This window comes from Balaenoptera ricei, chromosome 10 (genome assembly GCF_028023285.1).
Source record: "Balaenoptera ricei isolate mBalRic1 chromosome 10, mBalRic1.hap2, whole genome shotgun sequence".
Lineage (NCBI taxonomy): Eukaryota > Metazoa > Chordata > Mammalia > Artiodactyla > Balaenopteridae > Balaenoptera > Balaenoptera ricei.
The window spans coordinates 87,051,353-87,073,396 of NC_082648.1; the positions used below are offsets into that span (position 1 = coordinate 87,051,353).

Below are 22,044 nucleotides of genomic sequence, written 5' to 3' on the forward strand. Positions count from 1 at the left end.
AACAGATGGGACCTAATGGAACTTAAAAGCTTTTGCAGAGCAAAGGAAACCATAAACAAGATGAAAAGACAACCCTCAGAATGGGAGAAAATATTTGCAAATGAAGCAACTGACAGAGGATTAATCTCCAAAATTTACAAGCAGCTCATGCACCTCAATATCAAAAAAACAAACAACCCAATCCAAAAATGGGCAGAAGACCTAAATAGACATTTCTCCAAAGAAGATATACAGATTGCCAACAAACACACGAAAGGATGCTCAACATCACTACTCATTAGAGAAATGCAAATCAGAACTACAGTGAGGTATCACCTCACACCGGTCAGAATGGCCATCATCAAAAAATCTACAAACAATAAATGCTGGAGAGGGTGTGGAGAAAAGGGAACCCTCTTGCACTGTTGGTGGGAATGTAAATTGGTACAGCCACTATGGAGAACAGTATGGAGGTTCCTTAAAAAACTAAAAATAGAGCTGGGCATATACCCTGAGAAAACCGTAATTCAAAAAGAGTCATGTACCACAATGTTCATTGCAGCTCTGTTTACAATAATCAGGACATGGAAACAACCTAAGTGTCCATTGACAGATGAATGGATAAAGAAGATGTGGCACATATGTACAATGGAATATTACTCAGCCATAAAAAGAAACGAAATTGAACTATTTGTAGTGAGGTGGATGGACCTAGAGTCTGTCATACAGAGTGAAGTAAGTCAGAAAGAGAAAAACAAATACCATATGCTAACACATATATATGGAATCTAAAAAAAAAAAAAGGTTATGAAGAACCTAGGGGCAGGATGGGAATAAAGACGCAGACCTATTAGAGAATGGACTTGAGGACATGGGGAGGGGGAAGGGTAAGCTGGGATGAAGTGAGAGAGTGGCATGGACATATATACATTACCAAATGTAAAATCGATAGCTAGTGGGAAGCAGCCACATAGCACAGGGAGATCAGCTCGGTGCTTTGTGACCACCTAGAGGGGTGGGATAGGGAGGGTGGGAGACGCAAGAGGGAGGAGATATGGGGATATATGTATATGTGGAGCTGATTGACTTTGTTATAAAGCAGAAACTAACACACCATTGTAAAGCAATTATACTCCAATAAAGATGTTTAAAAAAAAAGATTAAGTTATGTAGGATTTTAGGTATTCAATGAAAGGTAGTTTGTGTTATCTTAGTTTTACCTAAAGGTATGCATTTGAAGTATATTGCATGTATATAACTGCATCTGAATCTTTTATCATATATCATATATAACTAAATTATTTCCCCTAGCTTTCAAATCAAGGAAGAAGTAACTTACCTTACTGAAATAACTTGCTTTTAGAAAAAGTTTTAAATTTTGTTTCTAATGGTTCTCATCCTTTTCTTAAATGTGTTACTGTTTGATTTCTAAGATTAAAGCCATATTCTTTGAAAAGTGTTGATTAACTCTGAGAATTATATTTTCAAGCTTATAAGCATATTGACATCTCTAATACTATTATAAAAGTGATCTTATTTCTATTTTCAGTATTGCAGGGGGTCGGATACTCTCAGTGATAAAGATGCAGCTGATTAAAGGCCAGAACAGCAGGGATCCTTTTTATAAAGCAGTAGAGGAAGTTGCTCAAGATTTGGATTTGAGGATTAAAAGTATTATCAATTCTCAACAAGGAGATTTAGCTCTTAGTACCACTGACATCAGTCCTGCACGGGTAATGAGGTTTTTATTTTTCATTATCCTTCTGTACAAAACATTATATCTTCTACTTGCTGTAGAAGTGGTTTACAATTGCTACTTAAGTCAGAAGAATGTGTTTCCTCTGTTATAAGATGTTGAAAATATAAGTTTCTCAATAGATTATGCAGGATTATGTTCGACTTGGGTAAATCATAACCTCTATGAGCCAAATTGTCTCTGTTTGTTAAAGAAGCACATTGGATAATCTTCAGTATCCCTTGTAGCACTAGAAATTTATAGTTCTTGATGCATATTAAGGTGTTTTGTCACATTTTTCAATAATTATTTTTATAAAACAATTATTTTCCCATTTAATCAGGTATAAAATAAGAGTCTGGTGTCTCTGGTTATGACCCCAGTACTAGGCACTCCATAGAACAACAGCAGAAATAGTTTCTATTCAGCAGTTTATTTTTCTTTTATAGAATTTTTCTATTTCCATGATCTCTTATTTACTACCTCCATTGCCGGTTTACTGCAGACATTAGGAATTTTTCCTATACTTAGTAATTGTTTAATTATATATTCCAGAAAATTTACCTCTTTCTTGTTTTTCTTACATAGATAGTCAGACATTATAAAGTATTAAAACTATAGTTTTATAGGAGAAATTGACTACCATGTTTTTAGTTCTAGAACAGAATTTTGGAGTACGTGTTATAGTAATTCATTTGTTGCAGTTTAATTGTTCAGGTAACAAAATCCCCTTTTTATTAGGTATAATTGTGATAGCCCGTGTATGAAGAAAGACTTTTGCTTACTTTTTATGATTCACTTATTTTTCCGCAGCCCTCGGGCACTATTTTCTATAACAATGAGTGTTTTTAGTTTAACTTGAAGGCGGGACATGGGGAAGATTCTGAATTATTTCCCCACATATTTCATGTGTGTTAACACTTCCTATGACAGCTTGGCTCAAATGACAACCAGGTTTTATTATAAGTATAAATCAGGAACTGTCACAACTCAGATAATTAAGAGCACCAATCTCTCCCATTTCCTGTCACAAGAAATAAAGATGCAGACAACCTGGTTCTTAATTTTATGTTTTCAACCAAATTAGACATCTTTGAAAAATACGAATCAGTAATTCTCAATGAAGTTAGTATTAAACAGTATGGACTTCTTTGGTACTAATGAAAAATATATGTCAAGCACCAGAGTGTGATAGGCAATTTGTTAAAATTCTGGTGTAGCTATACATTACAGTTCACTTGGTAGCCTGAGTCAGCCAAGTAGAGAAAGGAGGCCAAGACCATGTTGATGAAACCTGAGGAAAGTGGTACAACTATAACAGATGCCCTCAAAAGGGCGACTCTGATATTTAAGCACAATGTCCAACAACCCTATGGGTTAGGCACTCTCATTATCCCTATTTTACCAGTGATTTAACTGAGGCACAGTGAGGTTAAGCAACTTTCCCAGAGGTTTACAGCACATACAACTGGTTAGTTGGTATGAACCCGGCCAGAAATGCCATCAGAGTTTGTTCTTACGTGTGTCTATGTGTAATATTATCTTATCATATATTTTCCCTATTCTTCTATCTAGTTACTAAGTTTTTCCAGCTCTCCCCCTTTTAATCTGCTTTTTCTTTATCTCCACAGCTACTGTTTTAGTTCACTGCTACTACCTTCTTCATTTCTGAGCTGGACTATTACAGTCTCTTAATTTGTGGTCCTGTCTCCAGATTTAATAAGAGTCTTACCCTGGAATATAAATATTTGACACATTTCCATCATTGCTGTCATTTTTCTAAATGTAAATAGTATCATTTTATTTCCTTGCTTAATAAAGGAAGAGATTTTAACCTTGTAACAGATTGACTTATAACTTCTTTGTCTGATATACAATGCTTTCCCAGGCTCATTTCACATGACTCCCTCTCTGTTACCCTGTTCTTCAGCCATTTCATGCCATGTAGTCTCTGAAAATACCATGTTCTCTCTTACCCCTTTGTGTCTCCTCTATGAAGCCATCCTTGATCCCAGGGTAAATTGATCATGACCTTCTGGTGTGCTCCCACTGCACAATTTATACATTCTTTTCGAAATAGCACTGAGGGGACTTCCCTGGTGGCTCAGTGATTAAGAATCGCCTGCCAATGCAGGGGACACGAGTTTGATCCCTGGTCCGGGAAGATCCCACATGCCGTGGAGCAACTAAGCCCGTGTGCCACAACTACTGAAGCCCGCACGCCTAGAGCTGGTGCTCCACAACAAGAGAAGCCCGCGCACTCCAACGAAGAGTAGCCCACACTCGCTGCAACTAGAGAAAGCCCGCACACAGCAACGAACACGAACACCCAATGCAGCCAAAAACAAACAAATAAATAAATAAATAAATAAATTTATTTTAAAAAAAGGAAATAGCACTTAGCACTCTGTAATGCCATTATTGGTTACTTATTTATTTTATAAGAGAACCTACGGGTTCCTTGAGGCACTAGTTTTTACCTTTGTAGCCTTAGCTTCAAACACAATTCTTGGGACTTAGTATGTGCTTATGGGTGATTACTGAATGAATGAAGGTCAACTAGTTTTTTTATTTTTGCATTTGAGTAGATCTTTACAGCCATCTGTGAGGCTGGTATTCAGATCGCCAGAATCTCACTTCTGGTATAAGAGAGAAAAAATATCAGTATACAAAGAGGTTAAGTCACGAGGCTGAGATCACATAGATTGTAGCTAAACTTTCTGACTTAAAGCCTAATGTTATTTTGACGAAAATCTAATGTCTTCCTTTGATGATACTATTTTCTATATTTTTTGTGCTTCTGGAGGTTCATAAGATTGATTTTATTATGGCTTGAGGGATAAATATTCACATGCCTTAGAGCCACTTCTCATGGCTGATTTTTTAATAGCTTAATAGAAGAGGAAGGAGAACAATAGCACATGAAATGGAAAAGAGTGGCTGATTGACCCAGCTGGGGTGATTATTACATTTATTTGAAATTGTTTCTTGTTCTAGCCAAAATCTCATGCCATAAACCATGGCACTGCATACTGTGGCAGAGATACTGTGAAAACTTTACTAGTTCTTTTGGATGAAGAAGCAGCCAGTGCTCCTACCAAAAACAAAGCAGAGCTTTTATATGACGATGAAAACACAATTCATCATAATGGAACTTCTATTCTTACACTTTTTAGGTAAGTAATGTGGAAGTTATATGTATGTGAATATTAACTTAAGTCTATAAAGGAAATTTTTGAAAAAAACACCTCATTTGTTATAAAAGAAATACATGCTATGGTTAGGAAACTTGGGAACTACAGAAAAGTATGAAGAGAAAAAACAAAAGTTAGTTAAAGGGAGATTGAACATTTGAATGTGAGGGAGTTATATATAAAAGTAATATTTTGTGAGAGTATGACTGGTGTTTTTTGTTTTTGTTTTTTTGTTCTTGTTTTTTGCTTTGGAAATATTTGTATAGATATTTGTGTCAAAAACTTTGCTAAATGCTTTCACTTATATCAGCCCTCACAGCAATCTCTTTTAGTAGTATCCCCAATTTATAAGTGAAGAATTAGAGACTTGAGAGAGATAGTAAGCAATTTGTCTAAGTTAGCAAGCAGCAAAGGTGTCTTTCTCCAGAACCTGAGGTCTTTGCTCCAAAGATTGTGCTATTTTGCCTGAGAATAGGAGAGTTGGTATACACCAGACTTAACACTGGAATTGACATTTACTTGTTCTTCATCGCATTATGAAGAAAATACTAAATTACTGTTGGTATTCTGTGCAAGACATTGATACTCACCAGTTTTAACAACAATTCGGTCAAACACTGAGTTGGTGATATTTTTAATTAATGAACATTCATTTATAGAAACATTTAAAATTTTAGAACAACCATTTAAAATTGTATTATTACATTGTGGAGGATTTTTACAAAATTGTCCTGTTCGATCTTTTCTATTTTCTGCTTGAGCTACTTTTTAGAAATCTGATTTTAGTCTAAAATTGTTCATATCTATCTATGATTGTTTCCTGTGCTTCACTATCTTTTCTCTTTAAAGAGAAACTTTATAATGCTCTATCATTCAGTGTTGTCTTCTAATTCCTTTGCAGTGAAAATTTATTTTATCAATGATTTACTTATACCCTGTGTTGGAATCCCAGAAAAGAGTATAAAGAAAATGAACCTTTGTTTTTTCCTCCTGTCAACTTACTTCTGTTTAACAAAGTTTGCTTTTAGGTAGAAATATAAATGATTTAGATTTTCTCTTAGATTGAATTCTGTCATTTTCTTAGAGAAAGTTATTTTGTGTTTGTAGGATTTTCTAAATAAAATTAATCCCACATCCATTTTAAAGAGGTATTTTTCTATACTCAATCATGTGGCCAAACACGTTTATAGTTACCTTAGCATTTTCAATTATTGTGCAGACAAGTACCAGTCCATGGTAAAGTATATTTTTAATGGTCTGCATTGAAATGATAAAATTAAGGACAATGTATATGAATGTAAGTCAGTGTAGGGTTATAAACTAGTCTTTCTTAGAATAGACTATCCTTTATTCTTTTTTTAAAAAATAAATTTATTTATTTAATTTATTTATTTTTGGCTGCTTTGGGTCTTCGTTGCTGCACACGGGCTTTCTCTAGTTGTGGTGAGCGGGGGCTACTCTTTGTTGCGGTGCATGGGCTTCTCATTGCGGTGGCTTCTCTTGTTTCAGAGCATGGGCTCTAGGCACACGGGCTTCAGTAGTTGTAGCACGTGGGCTCAGTAGTTGTGGCTCGCGGGCTCTAGAGTGCAGGCTCGGTAGTTGTGGCTCACGGGCTTAGTTGCTCCGAGTCATGTGGGATCTTCCCGGACCAGGGCTCCAACCCATGTCCCCTGCATTGGCAGGTGGATTCTTAACCACTGCACCACCAGGGAAGCCCCCTTTATTCTTATGTAATGGCCTTTTGACTCAAAGGGGTTATGACTCTGGCTCTATTAAGCTAAAAAGGAATTTACTGAGGAATCCATGTTTGTCTGGCTCCAAATTGCCAGTGTCTCCTTCTCTAGCGTGTCTTCTCTGACCCTCCTATTTCTAAACTACGCTTTTCTTTTTTGAATTTCCCTGCTATGGCATCTGTCCTTTTTTATTTTGAATTTTAGTTATGTGGATATCTTATTTCCCTTACTTAGATCAAGATGCCTGAATTCAGAGCCAGTGAATGAATGAACTTTCTATTCTTCACAACATCTTATACAGTGCCTTACATATAGTAGAAGCTCAAATATTTAGTGACTGAATTAATTAATTAAGCAAATTATTAGTATTTAGAACTCTCAGAATAGGAATATGGACACTTTTAAATAGTATTGTAAGCAACTAGGTTCAGTTGTTCAGAATAAACTTTTATTCTCTAACTGCTTTTGGGTAGCGGAGAGGTGTAAACTAGTTTAAAAGCTACTTTGGTTTATAAATTTTTGCTTTTTTTGGACTAGATCTCCCACACAAGTGAATAATTCATCGATGAAACCCCTAAGGGAACGTATCCATATGTCAGTGCAAGAGAAAACAATTAAGGTACAATTTAATGTATTGTCATGAAAATGATAAAAATCGGTTTACTTTTAGAAGAATAAATATATAAAGCTGAGCTGGGTATTATAAACATACATTATACATGGAACAATAGGGATTAAATGGAAAATAAGTTATGACAGTTGACATACGGAAACTTTCCTTTTAATACAATCTTGTCTAATCTATCTCTGGTTTATTCAATACCTTGGACCTAAAAGAAGGAAAGGAATAAGCACCTGCTATGGTAAGTGTTCAATAAATATGTGTTCAGTGAATGAGGGGGAAAATAAAGAGGACATGGTTTTCTCATTTACATTTCTAATATCTTAAACTGAATCTTGAGAGTCCATATAATTTCAGTTTTGTTCCCATCTGAAGACATATGGCAGAATATAATTGATTTTGAATTGAGACAAGGAGAACATTTCACATTGTTCATTGACTAGAGCTATTCTTTATATTTTCACTTGGTCTGAACTGAGTATCCCAGTTCTCATTTGAAACATTTGTGCCTATAAGTAGTCAATAACATGTTTTTAGGCACTTAACTTTTTCTTGGTCTTATTTTTCAAAAAAGAAGCTTGTTTTTAACTCATTGATTTATTCAGCATACATTTATTGGGTATCTGCTATGTGCCAGACACTGTTCTATGGTTGGGAATTCATTCATTTGTTCAACAAAATTTTCATGTAAAATTTACAATTATCCTTAAATTATCAAATAATTATTCATCTTTTGATATAACTTTGAGAACTCTAATTTGTTCTTTATATTCACATTTGGAAAGTTAGTCCCAATTAGCAAAGCCTTTAGTTATCTGTTTCTTCTACATACCCCAAATCCATTTAGTTTATTTAGATGAATAAGTCTTATCTTCCTATTGGTTATTAGTAGCTGTTAGTAGTTAACATCTATGGAATACATCATTGATTTTTATATAATTTTTCTGTGAAAAAACTTGTCAATTCTTTGTTATATTAACCTAAGTACTTGTAGTCGAGGTGTAAGATTTTTGAAAAAACATCTATCCTTTGGACTTGATTAGAAACAGAAATGTAACAAATTCTTTAATTTTTCCCTGCTATGGCTACTGACAAACTTTAATATTTTCATTTAAAAATCATTGGGAGATGCAAGAGGGAGGGGATATGGGGATATATTTATACATATAGCTGATTCACTTTGTTATACAGCAGAAACTAACACAACGTTGTAAAGCAATTATACTCCAATAAAGATGTTAAAAAAAAATTCAAGTAATACCATTAAACAGTGAAGTAAATATCTGTAAACTACTTAGAAAATTGTGTGGAACCTAATAGATTAACGATAAAAGTTATCTTCCTGTGCAATCTTCTATATGTAATAAATTCAGGTAAAAATTTAAAAAATAAAAATAAAGATCATTGGGATATTTTGTTAAACTAAGTAAATCAAAATGAAAAGATCTGTCTGAATAATGAGAAGGTGTTTTTAGAAATTGGTAAGAGTCAACTAATTACTGTAAAATTTATGAACAAATTTGTAAAGTTTTGGGAGGTAGAAGAGACAGTATCTGATTCAGTCTCATTTATAGATGAGGAGATCAAAATCCTTGAGAAAGCACCTTATCCAAGATATCATAACTACCAGGAAATATTTTATGCCATTGTGCAAAGCCATGGATAAATACTAATGAGACTATAATTACATTGCTTCCATTACTTGATAGTGGAGCTGGCTTAGTCCACATAGCTCTGAAACTAAATGGCAATAGAGAAAGGAAGGAATTGGTGTTTATGGTTATATTTTATAGTACAGTACTCTTTATGAAAGCAAAGTGTGGAAATAATTGGTTTAGCCAGGTATACAGCTGAACCATGGCCAGATCGAGTACTTGCTGGAATAACAAAAAATGCTGCTAATATTTACTACTAAGTAACTATGGAAAAGTAGTTTAACAGCTTGTTACCTTATTATCCTGTTACTTTTTCTCTTTTGGCATTTAATTCTCTTTTTAATCATGGAAAGGATATATGATCTACACTTGAAAAACTGTCTTGGAAAGACAAAGGTAGATACTGTTAGAGAACCTAGAATTTTGATGTTGTAGATCATACTTGATTGTGAAATATCCATGTCATTATTATTTGGGGCAAATTAACTTTTCTTGGATTTTCATTTCCTTGTTCATAAATAGAAATAGGCACTCCTGATCCCCAAATCCTATGAAACCACTTTGGAAAGTGTTCATTAACTCATTTGAAATGCTCAAGTTTTATTTTCTACTGTAGCTTATTTGGAAAATTGTCTATGGTGGTCAAATAAATTCCCCTGGGAAGGAAATTAGAAGGTTCTTCCTGAACCTTCATGGGTTTGGTAGGAACCTTTAGAGAATGCTTTCTTCCCATTCTTACCCTAGTTTCCAAGCAATTTATGCAAGTACCTTCATACCTTTTTATTATAAGATCTTTCAAGGAGACATTTACCTTCTTAGGTCCCTGTAAATTAATTAGTTTTATTCCTTCCAGCTTGATTTAGCCGTATTTTGCTTTTCAGACACAACTGATAAGTTGTATATACATATCTTTTTCTTATTCTGAGTCTAGTGTTTTCCTCCGTATTATATGTATGTCTGAATAATCATCACCGTTAACTAACTTAATAACTTAAGTCAGTGGATCAGAAAAATACTAGATCTTTAAAAGTTGGCATAGCTGGGACAGTGAAAATTAGGACATAGGTCGTTGGTAAAAATAGACTGGCTCTAACTCTGGTACCTATTATAAGCAGCCAGGCAGTACAGTGCTCATGGTGTTGGAAAATTAGACATCCATGTTTAACCTTTAGGGTATTCCAAAACTGAGTATATCCAAATAAAATGGTGTATTGAGTTCAATTAGAATTTCCTTCCCCTAATACTTAAAATGAGTACAAAATAGCAAAAACTAGCAAAAATATTCATCAAGAGCAAACAACAGAAAATAATTTAATTGGATACAATAAACTTCAGAAATGATGGCCAAGGAAGGAAACTGAAGATTTCAGAGGGAAAAGGCACAACATGATTTAGCAACTTAATCTAGCCCCAGTCTCCACATAGTGTGCTAGTGAGTTGACAAAGTCCTGAGAATTATCACTAAAATATTTCCAAAACTGAGAAGCCAACTGTGTGTTCTTTTTATTTTCTTTTTAGAGAAATAGTAGAAGTGGCAACTGCATAGTAATGTGGAAAATGAATTCTGGGATTTACACATTGACACAGTGAAGGCTCTAGTGCTGCATACTGAATTGTGGAAATTATCCAAATGATGCCCTTCCATTTGAATGAAATACAGCCTCTAAGTAGAGGGACTTTTTATAGTACATATAATACATAATAAATTCTTAGAAGAAAGTGAGGAACCAACCCAGAAATTTTTTCAGATTGCCTGTCTCCTCAACTGAACATTACTTTTGCCTCCACCGTTCTTCAGGCTACAGAAAAATGAGGGATAACAGAAAATATGCAGCCTTCAAAATGTAACTGAGGAGCAAGTAAAATGCTGTCAAATAAGGAGGAAACAGAATCAAGAAATCACTCAGACTTGGAGGCTTCTGTTTCTAACTAGGATGTAGTCGATCATGGCAAAATACCATTTCTGCTACAATAACAAAATAAAAGGCAGATAAGTTGGGGAAAATATATTTAAAAGGCATAAGAAAGCTATATAAGCAAAACAGTTTAAATAAACTAAAAATCTGGAGAGGGTAAAGTTCTTCTGAGGTGAACAGTCTATTATCAGAGTTTTCTTCCCTGGGATTATTTTTCCAATTTTGGGTATGAGCCAAGGATTGATCTTGGCCCATGTAAAGGAACTCACTGACGGAAAGAGGAACTAACAAATATTTTGGTGTCTTGAGGGGCTGGCAACAATTTGGAAACTTTGGGGCTCTGAATGCACAGTTATTTCTACCTATGGCACCTATGCTGAATTTTGGAGCTGAGTGGGAGGTTAAGGAGCCTCAATCCAGTATACCAAAATCACCCGTGGTCTTGCAGTAGCTCAGAAGACAAGGCTCCTCTTGAGGAGTGTGACCTGGCTCAAACACATGGCTGTTGCCTTCTCAAGATATTTGCCACGTTTGGAAATGAAGTGGGTTGGGGGAACCAAAGAACACAATGTAAAAACCTTTGAAAGACAGACTGAATCCCCCAGACTTTCAGGTCAGAGGTAATAGAGATCCACAAGGCTCTCAGTTGAAAGCTTGGGAGGGACATTCCCGAAGAAGAGGTTAAAAACCAGAAGTCAAATACGAGTTATGACAGCCCCTCTCTGTGTCTGCCTAACAGAGACAAGGGAAACCTTTCTTGATAGAAGATTTCATCTGGAGCCTCTATAGTTCCTTTATATACTGGACATGAGAAGAGACAGGAAGACTTGTCCTTTAATCAAGAGAAAAAACTAACAATAGAGGCAGACTCACAAATGACCCAGCTACTGGAATCAGCTGACAAGGAATTAAATTTTTTTTAACATTTAAAGGTAATTAAAGGAAAAGGGCAAAATGGATGAAAAATTGGGAAATTCCAACAGAGAATCAATTTTAAAAATTTTTTTCTTTTTTGGCAAGCTGCACAGCTTGCGGGATCTCAGTTCCCTGACCAGGGATTGAACCTGGGCCATGGCAGTTAAAATGCCAAATCCTAACCACCAGACCACCGGGAACTCCCAAGAATCAAAAATTTTAAATCAGAACCAAATAGACATTCCAGAACTGTAAAAACATTATCTAAAATTAATAATTCATTAGGTGAATTTATTTATTTATTTTAAAGATTTTTTGATGTGGACCATTTTTAAAGTCTTTATTGAATTTGTTACAATATTGCTTCTTTTTTATGGTTTTTTTTTTTTTTTTTTTTTGGCCCCGAGGCATGTGGGATCTTAGCTTCCCAACCAGGAGTTGAACCCGTACTCAGTGCATTCAACGGTCTTAACCACTGGACCGTCAGGGAAGTCCCTAGGTGAATTTAATAGTAGACCAGACATAGCATTAGGTAGCATAGTGGGCATGAAGATAAGTCATTAGAAAAAAGTCCAAACTAAAGCAAAGAGAGAATAAAGAATAAAAAAGCAGAAGAGAAGAGTAGGACACAGAAAATGTCTAACATATGCCTAACTGGATCCTCAGAACGAGAGGAGAAAATAGGATTGAAATAGTGTTTGAAGATACAATGATTGTAATGTTTTCCAAAGCTTAATTGGTCCTTTCACATCAGGTAGTAGTTAGAAGCTGTGAGGAACAGATGTGTGGTTTCCTTTAATAATGTACAGTTGCATATGGGTTCCAATATTATGGACCCAGCAAACTAAAAAATGTCCCCGAGTCCTTTGAAAATTCATCTGCCCATCATGTATGTGCCGCAGGACATAGATTGTAAAGCTTCTTTCCAGAGCAGTGTTCTCCAGTAGAACTTCTGTGGAAATGTTCTGTAATTTGTGCTATCCAGTACTGTAGGTGCTAGCCACGTGTAACTATTGAGCACTTGAAATGTGGTACTGCAACTGAGGAACTCGATTTTTAATTCTATTTAATTTTAATTAATTAGCTACACATGGCCAGCATGTTAAACAGTTGCATTTCTAGTGGATTAAAGAGACACACAAATGCAATAACTGAAAACCCATAATAAGTAGGGGAAATGATGCTCTGACCATGAGAGATTAGAATAAGTAGGATTTAAATAGGGAGAGAAGATGGAAGAGAACATTTCAGGTGGAGCAAACAACCTGATGAAAAAGTATTAGATTGTCTTACCTAGTATAGGCTGTGCATTCCATAGTGAACAAAATAAGTGAATAAATAATGTTGGGCAAGGTTAAGGAAGGTGTGGTTTTTGTGGTTTTAAGGAACAGTTACTTTTTGTGGGGCTTATTGTAAGGATATGTGCATGAGAACCTAAGAAAGGTGGAATATTTAAGAACTTGAAAGGAATGGTGGATATAATGGGGCTTAAGGACTTCAGCTGCACGCTTCTCTGTACTTAAATGTGATGTAACTGTGTGTACCTCTCTCTTGTTTCTGTACCAAATGGTTTTCTTACTCTATTGAACAGAGTAGAGTTTACTCTGTACTTGTTTTTCTATTGATGTATCAGAGCTTTGTCCTTAGGGTGCTTTAACTGTTCTTTACCAGTCTACTTCTCTCATTTCTGTGTGCTGTGGTTTCTTTACTCTCCGTACATCTTTTTCTACCTCCAAGCTTTTGCTTACTCTTGGTTTCTGTTCCCTCATACCTTCTGCTTGCATACACCTGTTAGAGTGTGTTATAATTTTACTTAATTAATGCACTCAGCAAACATGTATTAAATGCCTACTGGATACCAGGCTCTGTCCTAGGCACTGTAAATATATCAGCAAACAAAACAGACAAAAACCCCTGCCCTGATGGGCAAGTTGTCCCCCAATATTTGTGGGACTAGGGTGCAAGAACATAAATGGAAACCCCTGGTCTACCCCCGCAATCCTTTTAATCCTGGTTCTGTTGCATACTCTTAGACACACTCCACCCAGAAATGTATACATACCACTCCCTATCACCCTTGTCGTAAACAATCAGCCCTTCCTAGAGGAAGAGGCCAGTGCTGGCCCAGTGCCTAGGCAGTTTAAGCAGGGAATTCTGGGGTGCCAGGTTCTTGGAACAGGATCTAAAAGGAGGAGTCATAGTCTCCTAGTGGGCATATCCAAGTCCCTGTGGACTTATTCCTCACCCTGTGTGATGAAGAGGGCCAGAGCAGGCCATCAGTTGGCAAACTAAGGTTTTGTTCATGGAGCTTACCTTTTAGTTGGGAGAGGCAGATAATAAACAAAACAAACAAGTGAATTATATGGTATATTAGAAGGTTATCAGTGCTATGGCGGGAAATAAAGTTGGGGAGGGGGATAAGGAGAGTGTGTTCCTTTGTGTGTGTTTTGGTTTTAAAGGGAATGATCAGTACAGGTCTCTTTGAGAAGGTGACATTAAGCAAAGGCTTTAAGGGAATGAGCAGCATTTTTCATTAGAATGAAAATAGGATGTTTGTATTAGTCTGAACTAAAATTTGAACTTGTTTTGGCTGAAGTAATGAGGTTGGAATTTATTGCGTACCTTCTAAGTGTCAAGTGTTATACTAGGTATTTTATATCCCTCATTCCAATTAATCCTTGTTGAAATCTAGAAGGCATTATTTTCCAGACCATATACCTAGTAAGTAACAGAGCAGTGGTTGTATTCAGGTGTAAGACTTCAAAGTTTATGCTGTTTCCAAAGTGTAAATGAAGGCATAGTAATTATAATAGTCATCATTTGATATACTTACAAATTCATATGCCATTAAGAGTAGCAAATCTCTGTTCTTTTGAAAATGTGATAATGTAAGAATGAAAAGGTGAATTTTGAATATTTATTTTTAGTTATATATTTAATAGATATGTTGAGTAATTTCCTTTTCCAAACTTGTTGATAAAATTTATAGCCCCCACTATAATGGGGGCTTAGAAATTTCATTTTCTTATTAATACAGCTAACTGAGAGTTTCTGTGACTTTTCAATATTTTGACTCATTTGTCTTAATTTAACTGGAGTCAGGCTTTCCTATGTGAAGTACTATTTTCCTCAAACTGGGAACCTACTAATAATTTCAATTTAAAAAGAGCTTGTGGCAAAAGGACTTTTCCAATTCTTGGCAAGTTTGAAGTTCATTGCAATTTTACTGTGGATAGAAATCTTTCCAAAGGGGGGAAATCACTCTACAAAGGAAAACTTTGAATCTTTTTCTCTCATGTGACTTGAACATAAAATGATTTTAACAGCCATGTATGAATCTGGACATTATTCTTAGTTGTTAAGTACTTCAAAAGCACTTTCAAAAGGGAATTGTTTTGCTTATTTGTGATTCCAAATCAAATACACAGAGAGATTTGGAAGATTTGCAACAGGAAGTAATCTCAATTCTATGTAGCCACTAATCTTGTGCAGAAAAATTCAACTTTTATGAACAAAGGAAAAGCAATCTCTTTTAAGTTATAAATACAAGTCAATGTAGCTTGTATTGTTTTAATAACCAAAATGAAGAAGCTGATTGTAAGTTCATTTTTTGAGCTGCATTCCTAGAATCATTTTAGGGTTGGCCAGGTCCTGAGAAACCTAATTCAACAGATTTCTTACTCTATAGGAGTACTTTCTTTATATGTTACGACATTAATAACTGTATAGTATCTACATATATCTTTAGAGTTACATAGCTGTTTCATATTTTTAACTTCATTTAATCCTCACAACTCTATGAGGTAAATATTCCCATTTATATGTGGATAAGTGAGAGGTTTAGAGGTTTACCCAAGATCATCTACTTAGTAAGTGATAGGGCCAGTATTAGAAGCCAGGTCTTTTGACCGCAAATCTGATGCCTTTTCCATCACATCATCTTGTTTCTTTGTGCGGGTTTCTTAGTTGGACATCACATTGTTGGCTCCAGTCAAGTTCATGATCAGTTAAAATCTCTAGGTCTTTATTTCATATGTTGTTTTTAAGTCAGGTTCTCCTCATCCTGTACATCTGTAATTGATATTTTGAACTTAAATACAGGACTTTGTTTATCCTCATTCATTTTCATCTTATTATTTTCTACTTATGGTTCTAGCCTTCTGAGATCTTTTCAATCTTGATTCTATTATCCAATTTATTTATTATTTCTTCCAGCTGTGTGTCAACAGCAAATTTTATAAGTAGAATGTCTTTGTGATTATGGAAGCCATCCTAGTAATCTCTTTAGTATACTGTGTGCCTGTCACATAGTTGGAACTTAATAAGTGGTAATTGATAAAAAAGATCTTTGTACAGGGCAGGGAAAAAACGCACATATAATCTTTTACAAAAAAGAAAAAAAACACCCTCAATATAACTTCTCTCAGTTACTACTTTTGGATGTAAGTATTCCAAGATTGCCATAGAACCATTGTGGTTCTCTCTTGTGTTTTGATATGTTTATAAATAATATTTTTCATGGTAAATATAGTGGTTAACTGATTTTCTTTCACATCTCAACCCATAATCAGTATTTTAAGAATCCATTGCCTTCTAACTCTAGTTTTCTGAAACTGCCCTACTGTCACTAAGGGCTAGAGAATTTCTCTATGGGGGGCCTAAGGATAAGAAATCTAGCTGTCAGGAGGGCTTATTGAACTTATTTTGTGACTGTATTTACATAGCAAAGAAAGCTTTTTACTCAGATGTATGTTTAAAATTAATAAAAATGCCAGCTTTCTAAAGAAATTTTTATTCACATGCAGCATGAGATTGAGGAAGCATCAGTTGTCTGTATTAAATAATATAATTATTGTATTTTTATTTAGCGTGCTTTATGAGTGGTACTGATGAAGGTTTTGTGGTGGGAGGCTCTAGTCCCCCAAGCCACCTGTAGGTGCCATCACTATCTGGATATTACGGGAGTGATCCTTGCCAGCCACTTAACATCCATTTACTTTCATGGCCTTACCGTACTCTTTATAACTCTCCGTAAGCAATAAGTTTATCATTTTCTATAAGTAATCACTCTGGCGAAATGAAAGAAACGTATAAAAAGATGTCAGCGGTTAGTATTGGTTTTGTAGATGGTAATAAATGTTTTTGGATAATTTACTACAGTGATGATATGATGTAATATAATATAAAGTTTATTTTATTAACAAAATTTATTTTAATAGCTTTATTAATTGTTTTAATTCTCTACTTATGGAATTAATAAAGTTCAAAAAGGCCTAGTTAAAACCTTCAGTTATATTTTAGGGCATCTCATGGTAGAAACTATATAATAGTAGTTGCATTCATGTGGATTCATGAAGATATTGGGCTGTAGCTCCATTCATTATCAAGAGCCTACTGTATTTCACTTCTAAAAAAAATAGTTTTTCATCTTTTACATTTTCACATTTTTTTCAATTTTGTGTATTTTTGTGCTTAAATGGAAGATAAATTCTAATTGTCTACATCTTCAAGCAAATTAAATATAATTTTTAGTCCTCTGGGAGTTAGAGGCTCTCATAGACACCATTACTCAGAAAGATATAAAATTTGTCATCCTGAGAAAACTTGCTTTTATGGAGCAGCTGGACTGGAGACTATTCTGATTTCTTCTAAAATACAGTCAGTGGATTTCACCGCTGGTATCTCTACAAACATCTGAGTGGGTTAATGTAGTTATCGTTCTGAATATATAGCATAGTGTATAATTACTGAATGTATAATATAGAGTCATGCTGTTTTAGACTTCGTGAACTGTATCAATACATGCTCTGTGAGTATTATTCAGCATAATGTAGTTATACTTTGAAGTATTAATTTTTGAATTGTTGAAGTCCTATTTATTTAATCATGTATTTGAAATAAGCTTTGTCTATTTCTGAAAAAGATTTGAGATGATTTCTAATTATTTGGAGAAATCTCCCTATTATAACCAAATGGCATTACACAGCAGCTGCAATTGTTGAAATTTGCATTATCTGTGTAGATTACTTTTGTTCTAAAATTAAGTTCTCTCCCTAAAACAGCCACTGGTTTTATGTTTGCAGAATACATTTCCAAAAATACTTTCTTGGCATCCTTTTCAGTGCTTAAGAATTAAATTTAGCTTTCTAATTTTCCCCTATTTGTCATGTTTGAAGATAATTACAGGAGTATACTTTGAATACTCAACTATTAAATCACTTGGTCACATCTTCTTAGAATGATATAATCAAATCATATTTCTTAATTTTCTAAATATTCATGTTTTTAATTAAGAAATAATGCCTTTTATTCACCACTTTGTTTTATCTTTCACTTTCTTTGTTAGTTTCCTATCTTTGTTTCTTTCACCTTCTCTTATTTTTCTTTTTCATCCTAGCATTTCTCCCTTCCTTAATTTCTCTAATTTCTTGAATTCCATATGCTATTTTTTTCTAAAAGAGTTGTACTCTGTAATTCTTCAAGATGGAAAACTTGTATTTTTCTAGGATTACATATATCATGTATATCATTACTAAACATAATAAAACCACTTTCTAAAGCATCTCAGACATAGGAATGTGTAACAAAGGCCTTTGAAGAGTTTATAATTGATTTTCCTAAGCTTTTACAAAAATTATCAAAAACATACACAAAGCTAGTATTACTGAAAAGAACAAAAATGCTAGTTGTAGCAATGAATGAGTTTGCAAACTATGAAACATCAAGGATTAAAAGTTCCCGCAGATAATGAAATATTTAAGGGAAATTTTTATGATACCTCAGTGACTACAGAGTATATTTCTATCTAGATGAAAAACTAAATAAAAATAAAGGATAAATTGCATATTTTCTTCTTTCTTCCTGTTACCAGATGAAGCAAACCTTAATTAGATCTCAGTTTGCTTGTACTTACAAAGATGACTGCATGATAAGCAAGGATAAGTGGAATAATGTTAATTCAGCATCAAAGCCTTTGTGTGTTCTTCACATGGAAAATGACCTTTCTGGTAATTGACCTTATTTGAGCAATTTAATAACAATTCAATTCTAGTGTACTAATTGGTTTTAACTTAAGTAAAACTAGATTTTTTTTTTTTGCAATGTAAAGGTTTATATTTTTATAGACCTGAGTTTATTTAAAAAGTTATATCTAAGTACAAATATATGTATAGGAATAGGACTCAGTTTGATTTAACTAAATGTATTTAAGAAATAACTTGTAGCGTTTAAGGATTAAGTGTTATGCATTCAGACAAAGCAAATTTATTGTTTGTAGGGATGAAAAATGATATGGTAAAATGAAAAGAAATGTGATAGTAATATAGCTGTATTTGTTCATCATGTAATTTATATCATTATTTGATTGTAAATCATAAGTTTTAAAATATTCTTTAGCCATTTAAAAAGTTTTTTGTAAAATCCTCATGTGTAATAATTTTAAGTATTATATAATTTCTTTCCTCTTTTCAACTTGCATAACAGGAGGTGTAAATTCATCTGTTGGAAGACCAACAATTGGAACAAGTTCTGGAAATGTTCATCTGGACAGAAGTAAAAATGAAAAAGTGGCAAGAAAATCAATTAGTCTGACAGGAAATAAAAGTTCAAAAAGGAAACAGGTGGATTTGGATGATGAAAATATTCTCTGTGATAATGGAAACGAACCACCTCAACACAAAAATGTTAAGATACCTAAGGCATCAAAAGATTTGCAGAGTAAATTAGATGGCAAACTAGTTAGAGTTGCAAAAAGCAACAAATGTACGGCCAAGGACAAATTGATTACTGGCCAGACAAAGTTAACTCAGTTTTTTAGACTATGAATTTGTCTTTTATGTTCTTTAGATTTATGTATATATAAAACCATTTCACCAAAGGCATCTACTTAATTTTTAAGAGATCAAGGTGTAAATTATGGTGCTTTATTATTTTGGTCTGCAGTGTATGTAAGGTTAGCATGTTAAGCATTTTTTAAAAAATACTAGTAAGTCATAATTATGCAGAATATTCACAAAGTTTAATGCACAGGTAAAGCATATCATTTAGGTATATCTTAATACTACTTTCTTTGAAAACAGACATTTAAAATAATACAAGTCATAGTAACATTAAGGGCATTTTTCCCCACAGGCAATTAAATGATTTTGTTTTCTTCTGAAATGATGACGTGGACCAACAGGTATCAGACTTGCCAGCAAGGTCGATAGACTCTTCCCAGCATACACCTGAGCACTGAAGGAAAAAAAAGCTTAAATTGTTTAAAGGACTAGTATCACACAAAATTGATTAGAAATGAAAGAATGGATCTAGTATAGCTAATTCTGAGTAAATCAAAATTATGGTAACTAATAACTAAATTATAGTAACTAATTAAATACTTTTTAATTTCACATCTTTTGCAGGGGTCACTTAATATCAAGTAAATTGAACCATGGTCTTGTTTGATTTTGTCATGATTGGACCCAAATTCAATTAAACTCAGAGTTCTATTTTATGGTATTAAGATATAAGAATTGAATTTTAAAAAGACTACTCACTGTCAAAATCTCTCCTTCCTATAGGAAATTTAGCTGAGTTTTCTTCATCCGCAATTTCTCTCTTTTCTTGTATTGATTCAGTATTTTGAACTTCATTCTCAGCTGGAAAAGCTACAGATCCTTTTAGTGCAAGATAAGGTTTTATAGCCAGATTCAGTGGCAGACCATGATTTAAGAAATTGTGTTTGGAACCTGCATTCTGTAAAGAAAAGGTTGATTTGTGTTTTAGCTGTCTTATTGGGAATAGAACTATGATACAATTGTGTAATATTCTTATTGATCAAAGATGCTCTACACTGTTTTGACTCTAAAAAATATTTTAGATACAAGGTTTTCAGGGATTAAAAACCTTTTGAATAAGAGATGTTTTCCAGAATGGAAGAACAACCTGGTATGTAGGAAATTTGATCAGTTGTCCTAATGCATATTGTGACTTTTTTCACATACTTCTGCTTATAAAAGTATCGACTTTACTTCCAAAGGATTCATAAAAATCATTCAAATTTCCATTGAAAAAAAGGGTAAGTCACAATGCCACTTACCTTTGAATTTTTGTTTTCCTCATCATTCATGAAATTGCTCTCATCATTTTTATATTCCTCCAGGGAAGGAACAACAATTGATTTTTCTTCAGTATCTTCCTTCTGAAAGGCTTTCCCCAGCCTCAGCGTTTTAAATACCATGTCATCTTCTAAATTTCTTATTGACTTGGAGGCTGAAGGCGAAACACCTTGAGAAAGCAAAGAAAAAGTTAGTATTAATATGTAGGAAGAGAAACTCATTTTTGCCATTCTTAGTTTGATGTTTGCATAGAGTCACACAAGGATGTGTAAATTGAAGTAAAATTTCTCAACCTGCTTTGTAAATGATTCCTACCTTTATATATTTTCCAGCTTGAATAGAAAGCACTTGAAAGACTTAAGACTTTCATCATTTTAAAAATGACTCATTAGATAGAAGCTAACTTTTTGTATAGCTGCTAATACTTAACACTGTTTGGGTTTTAGTGGCATATTGTTTATTTTGAGTGTGAATTTTCTCAGAATCTGATTAAGATCCTTGGTAGAAAGCTTCTGTTGAGGAGATTATAGTCTCTTGAAAATGGGTTGTTATTAAGGAAGACCACAGGACATCAGGCTCTCCATATTCTTGTTTATTCATATTGTTCCCTCCTCTTTATTTTCTGATTAAGTAAAATATTAAAACTAAAGTTATTTCTTTCACTCAGGATAATAAGGGTCAAAGTTTAAATACATTTAATCCTGATGAAGTTGAAATAATCTTCAGAAAGTATTTTTTCCCATAAATGCTCGGAATAGTCTTTGGTGTTGAAAGTATATATGCCTGTCAGTATGAACAAAAAGTCATTCATGTTATATCTAAAATTGACCTGTCAGGTGTGTTTTATCTCTGTATTTACAAAAGGGTATTACTGATATTTATTAATGAGTTTAGCAATTAATGAATAAGAAGTCCATGAAGAGAATATTTATGTGCTCCATAAATGTTAGTTTTGGATAATGAGTATGTTGTATGATTTTTAATTAAACATTTCAGAGTTAATTTGTAATGTTGACCCCGTAGAGTAAGAGAATACGTTCTTGTATATGTCTTCTGGTATATATGTGCAATAGTTTTTCTAGGGTATATTTCTAGTTATGGAATTGCTGGGTCTTGGAGTATGTACATTTCAGCTTTATTAATGCCAAAATGGTTACAGAATAGTAGTAACCACTTTAAACTCCCACCTGCAGGGTA

At 33.9% G+C, this 22,044-nt stretch overlaps 2 protein-coding genes across 25 annotated transcripts in view; one reads left to right on the plus strand and one right to left on the minus strand.

The window, feature by feature from the left end:
- PARPBP (PARP1 binding protein) overlaps positions 1-19,572 on the plus strand; it is a 71,835-nt gene extending 52,263 nt beyond the window's left edge. For 9 of the 24 annotated variants that reach the window (XM_059934767.1, XM_059934768.1, XM_059934770.1 and 6 more), the window contains 5 exons: positions 1,529-1,712; positions 4,712-4,890; positions 7,179-7,260; positions 18,621-18,756; positions 19,232-19,572. In XM_059934767.1, coding sequence (XP_059790750.1) covers positions 1,529-1,712; positions 4,712-4,890; positions 7,179-7,260; positions 18,621-18,756; positions 19,232-19,572 — 922 coding nt within the window. The remainder of the gene's footprint in view (positions 1-1,528; positions 1,713-4,711; positions 4,891-7,178; positions 7,261-18,620; positions 18,757-19,231) is intronic. The other 15 variants (XM_059934787.1, XM_059934788.1, XM_059934789.1 and 12 more) reach the window with 4 other exon arrangements.
- Positions 19,573-19,931: 359 nt separating this feature from the next.
- Positions 19,932-21,077, minus strand: PMCH (pro-melanin concentrating hormone). The gene is made up of 3 exons (XM_059934793.1): positions 20,829-21,077; positions 20,287-20,485; positions 19,932-19,981 (listed from the first exon to the last, which is right to left on the minus strand). The coding sequence occupies exons 1-3, from the start codon at positions 21,075-21,077 to the stop codon at positions 19,932-19,934; spliced, it is 498 nt and encodes a 165-aa protein (XP_059790776.1).
- Positions 21,078-22,044: the final 967 nt, after the last annotated feature.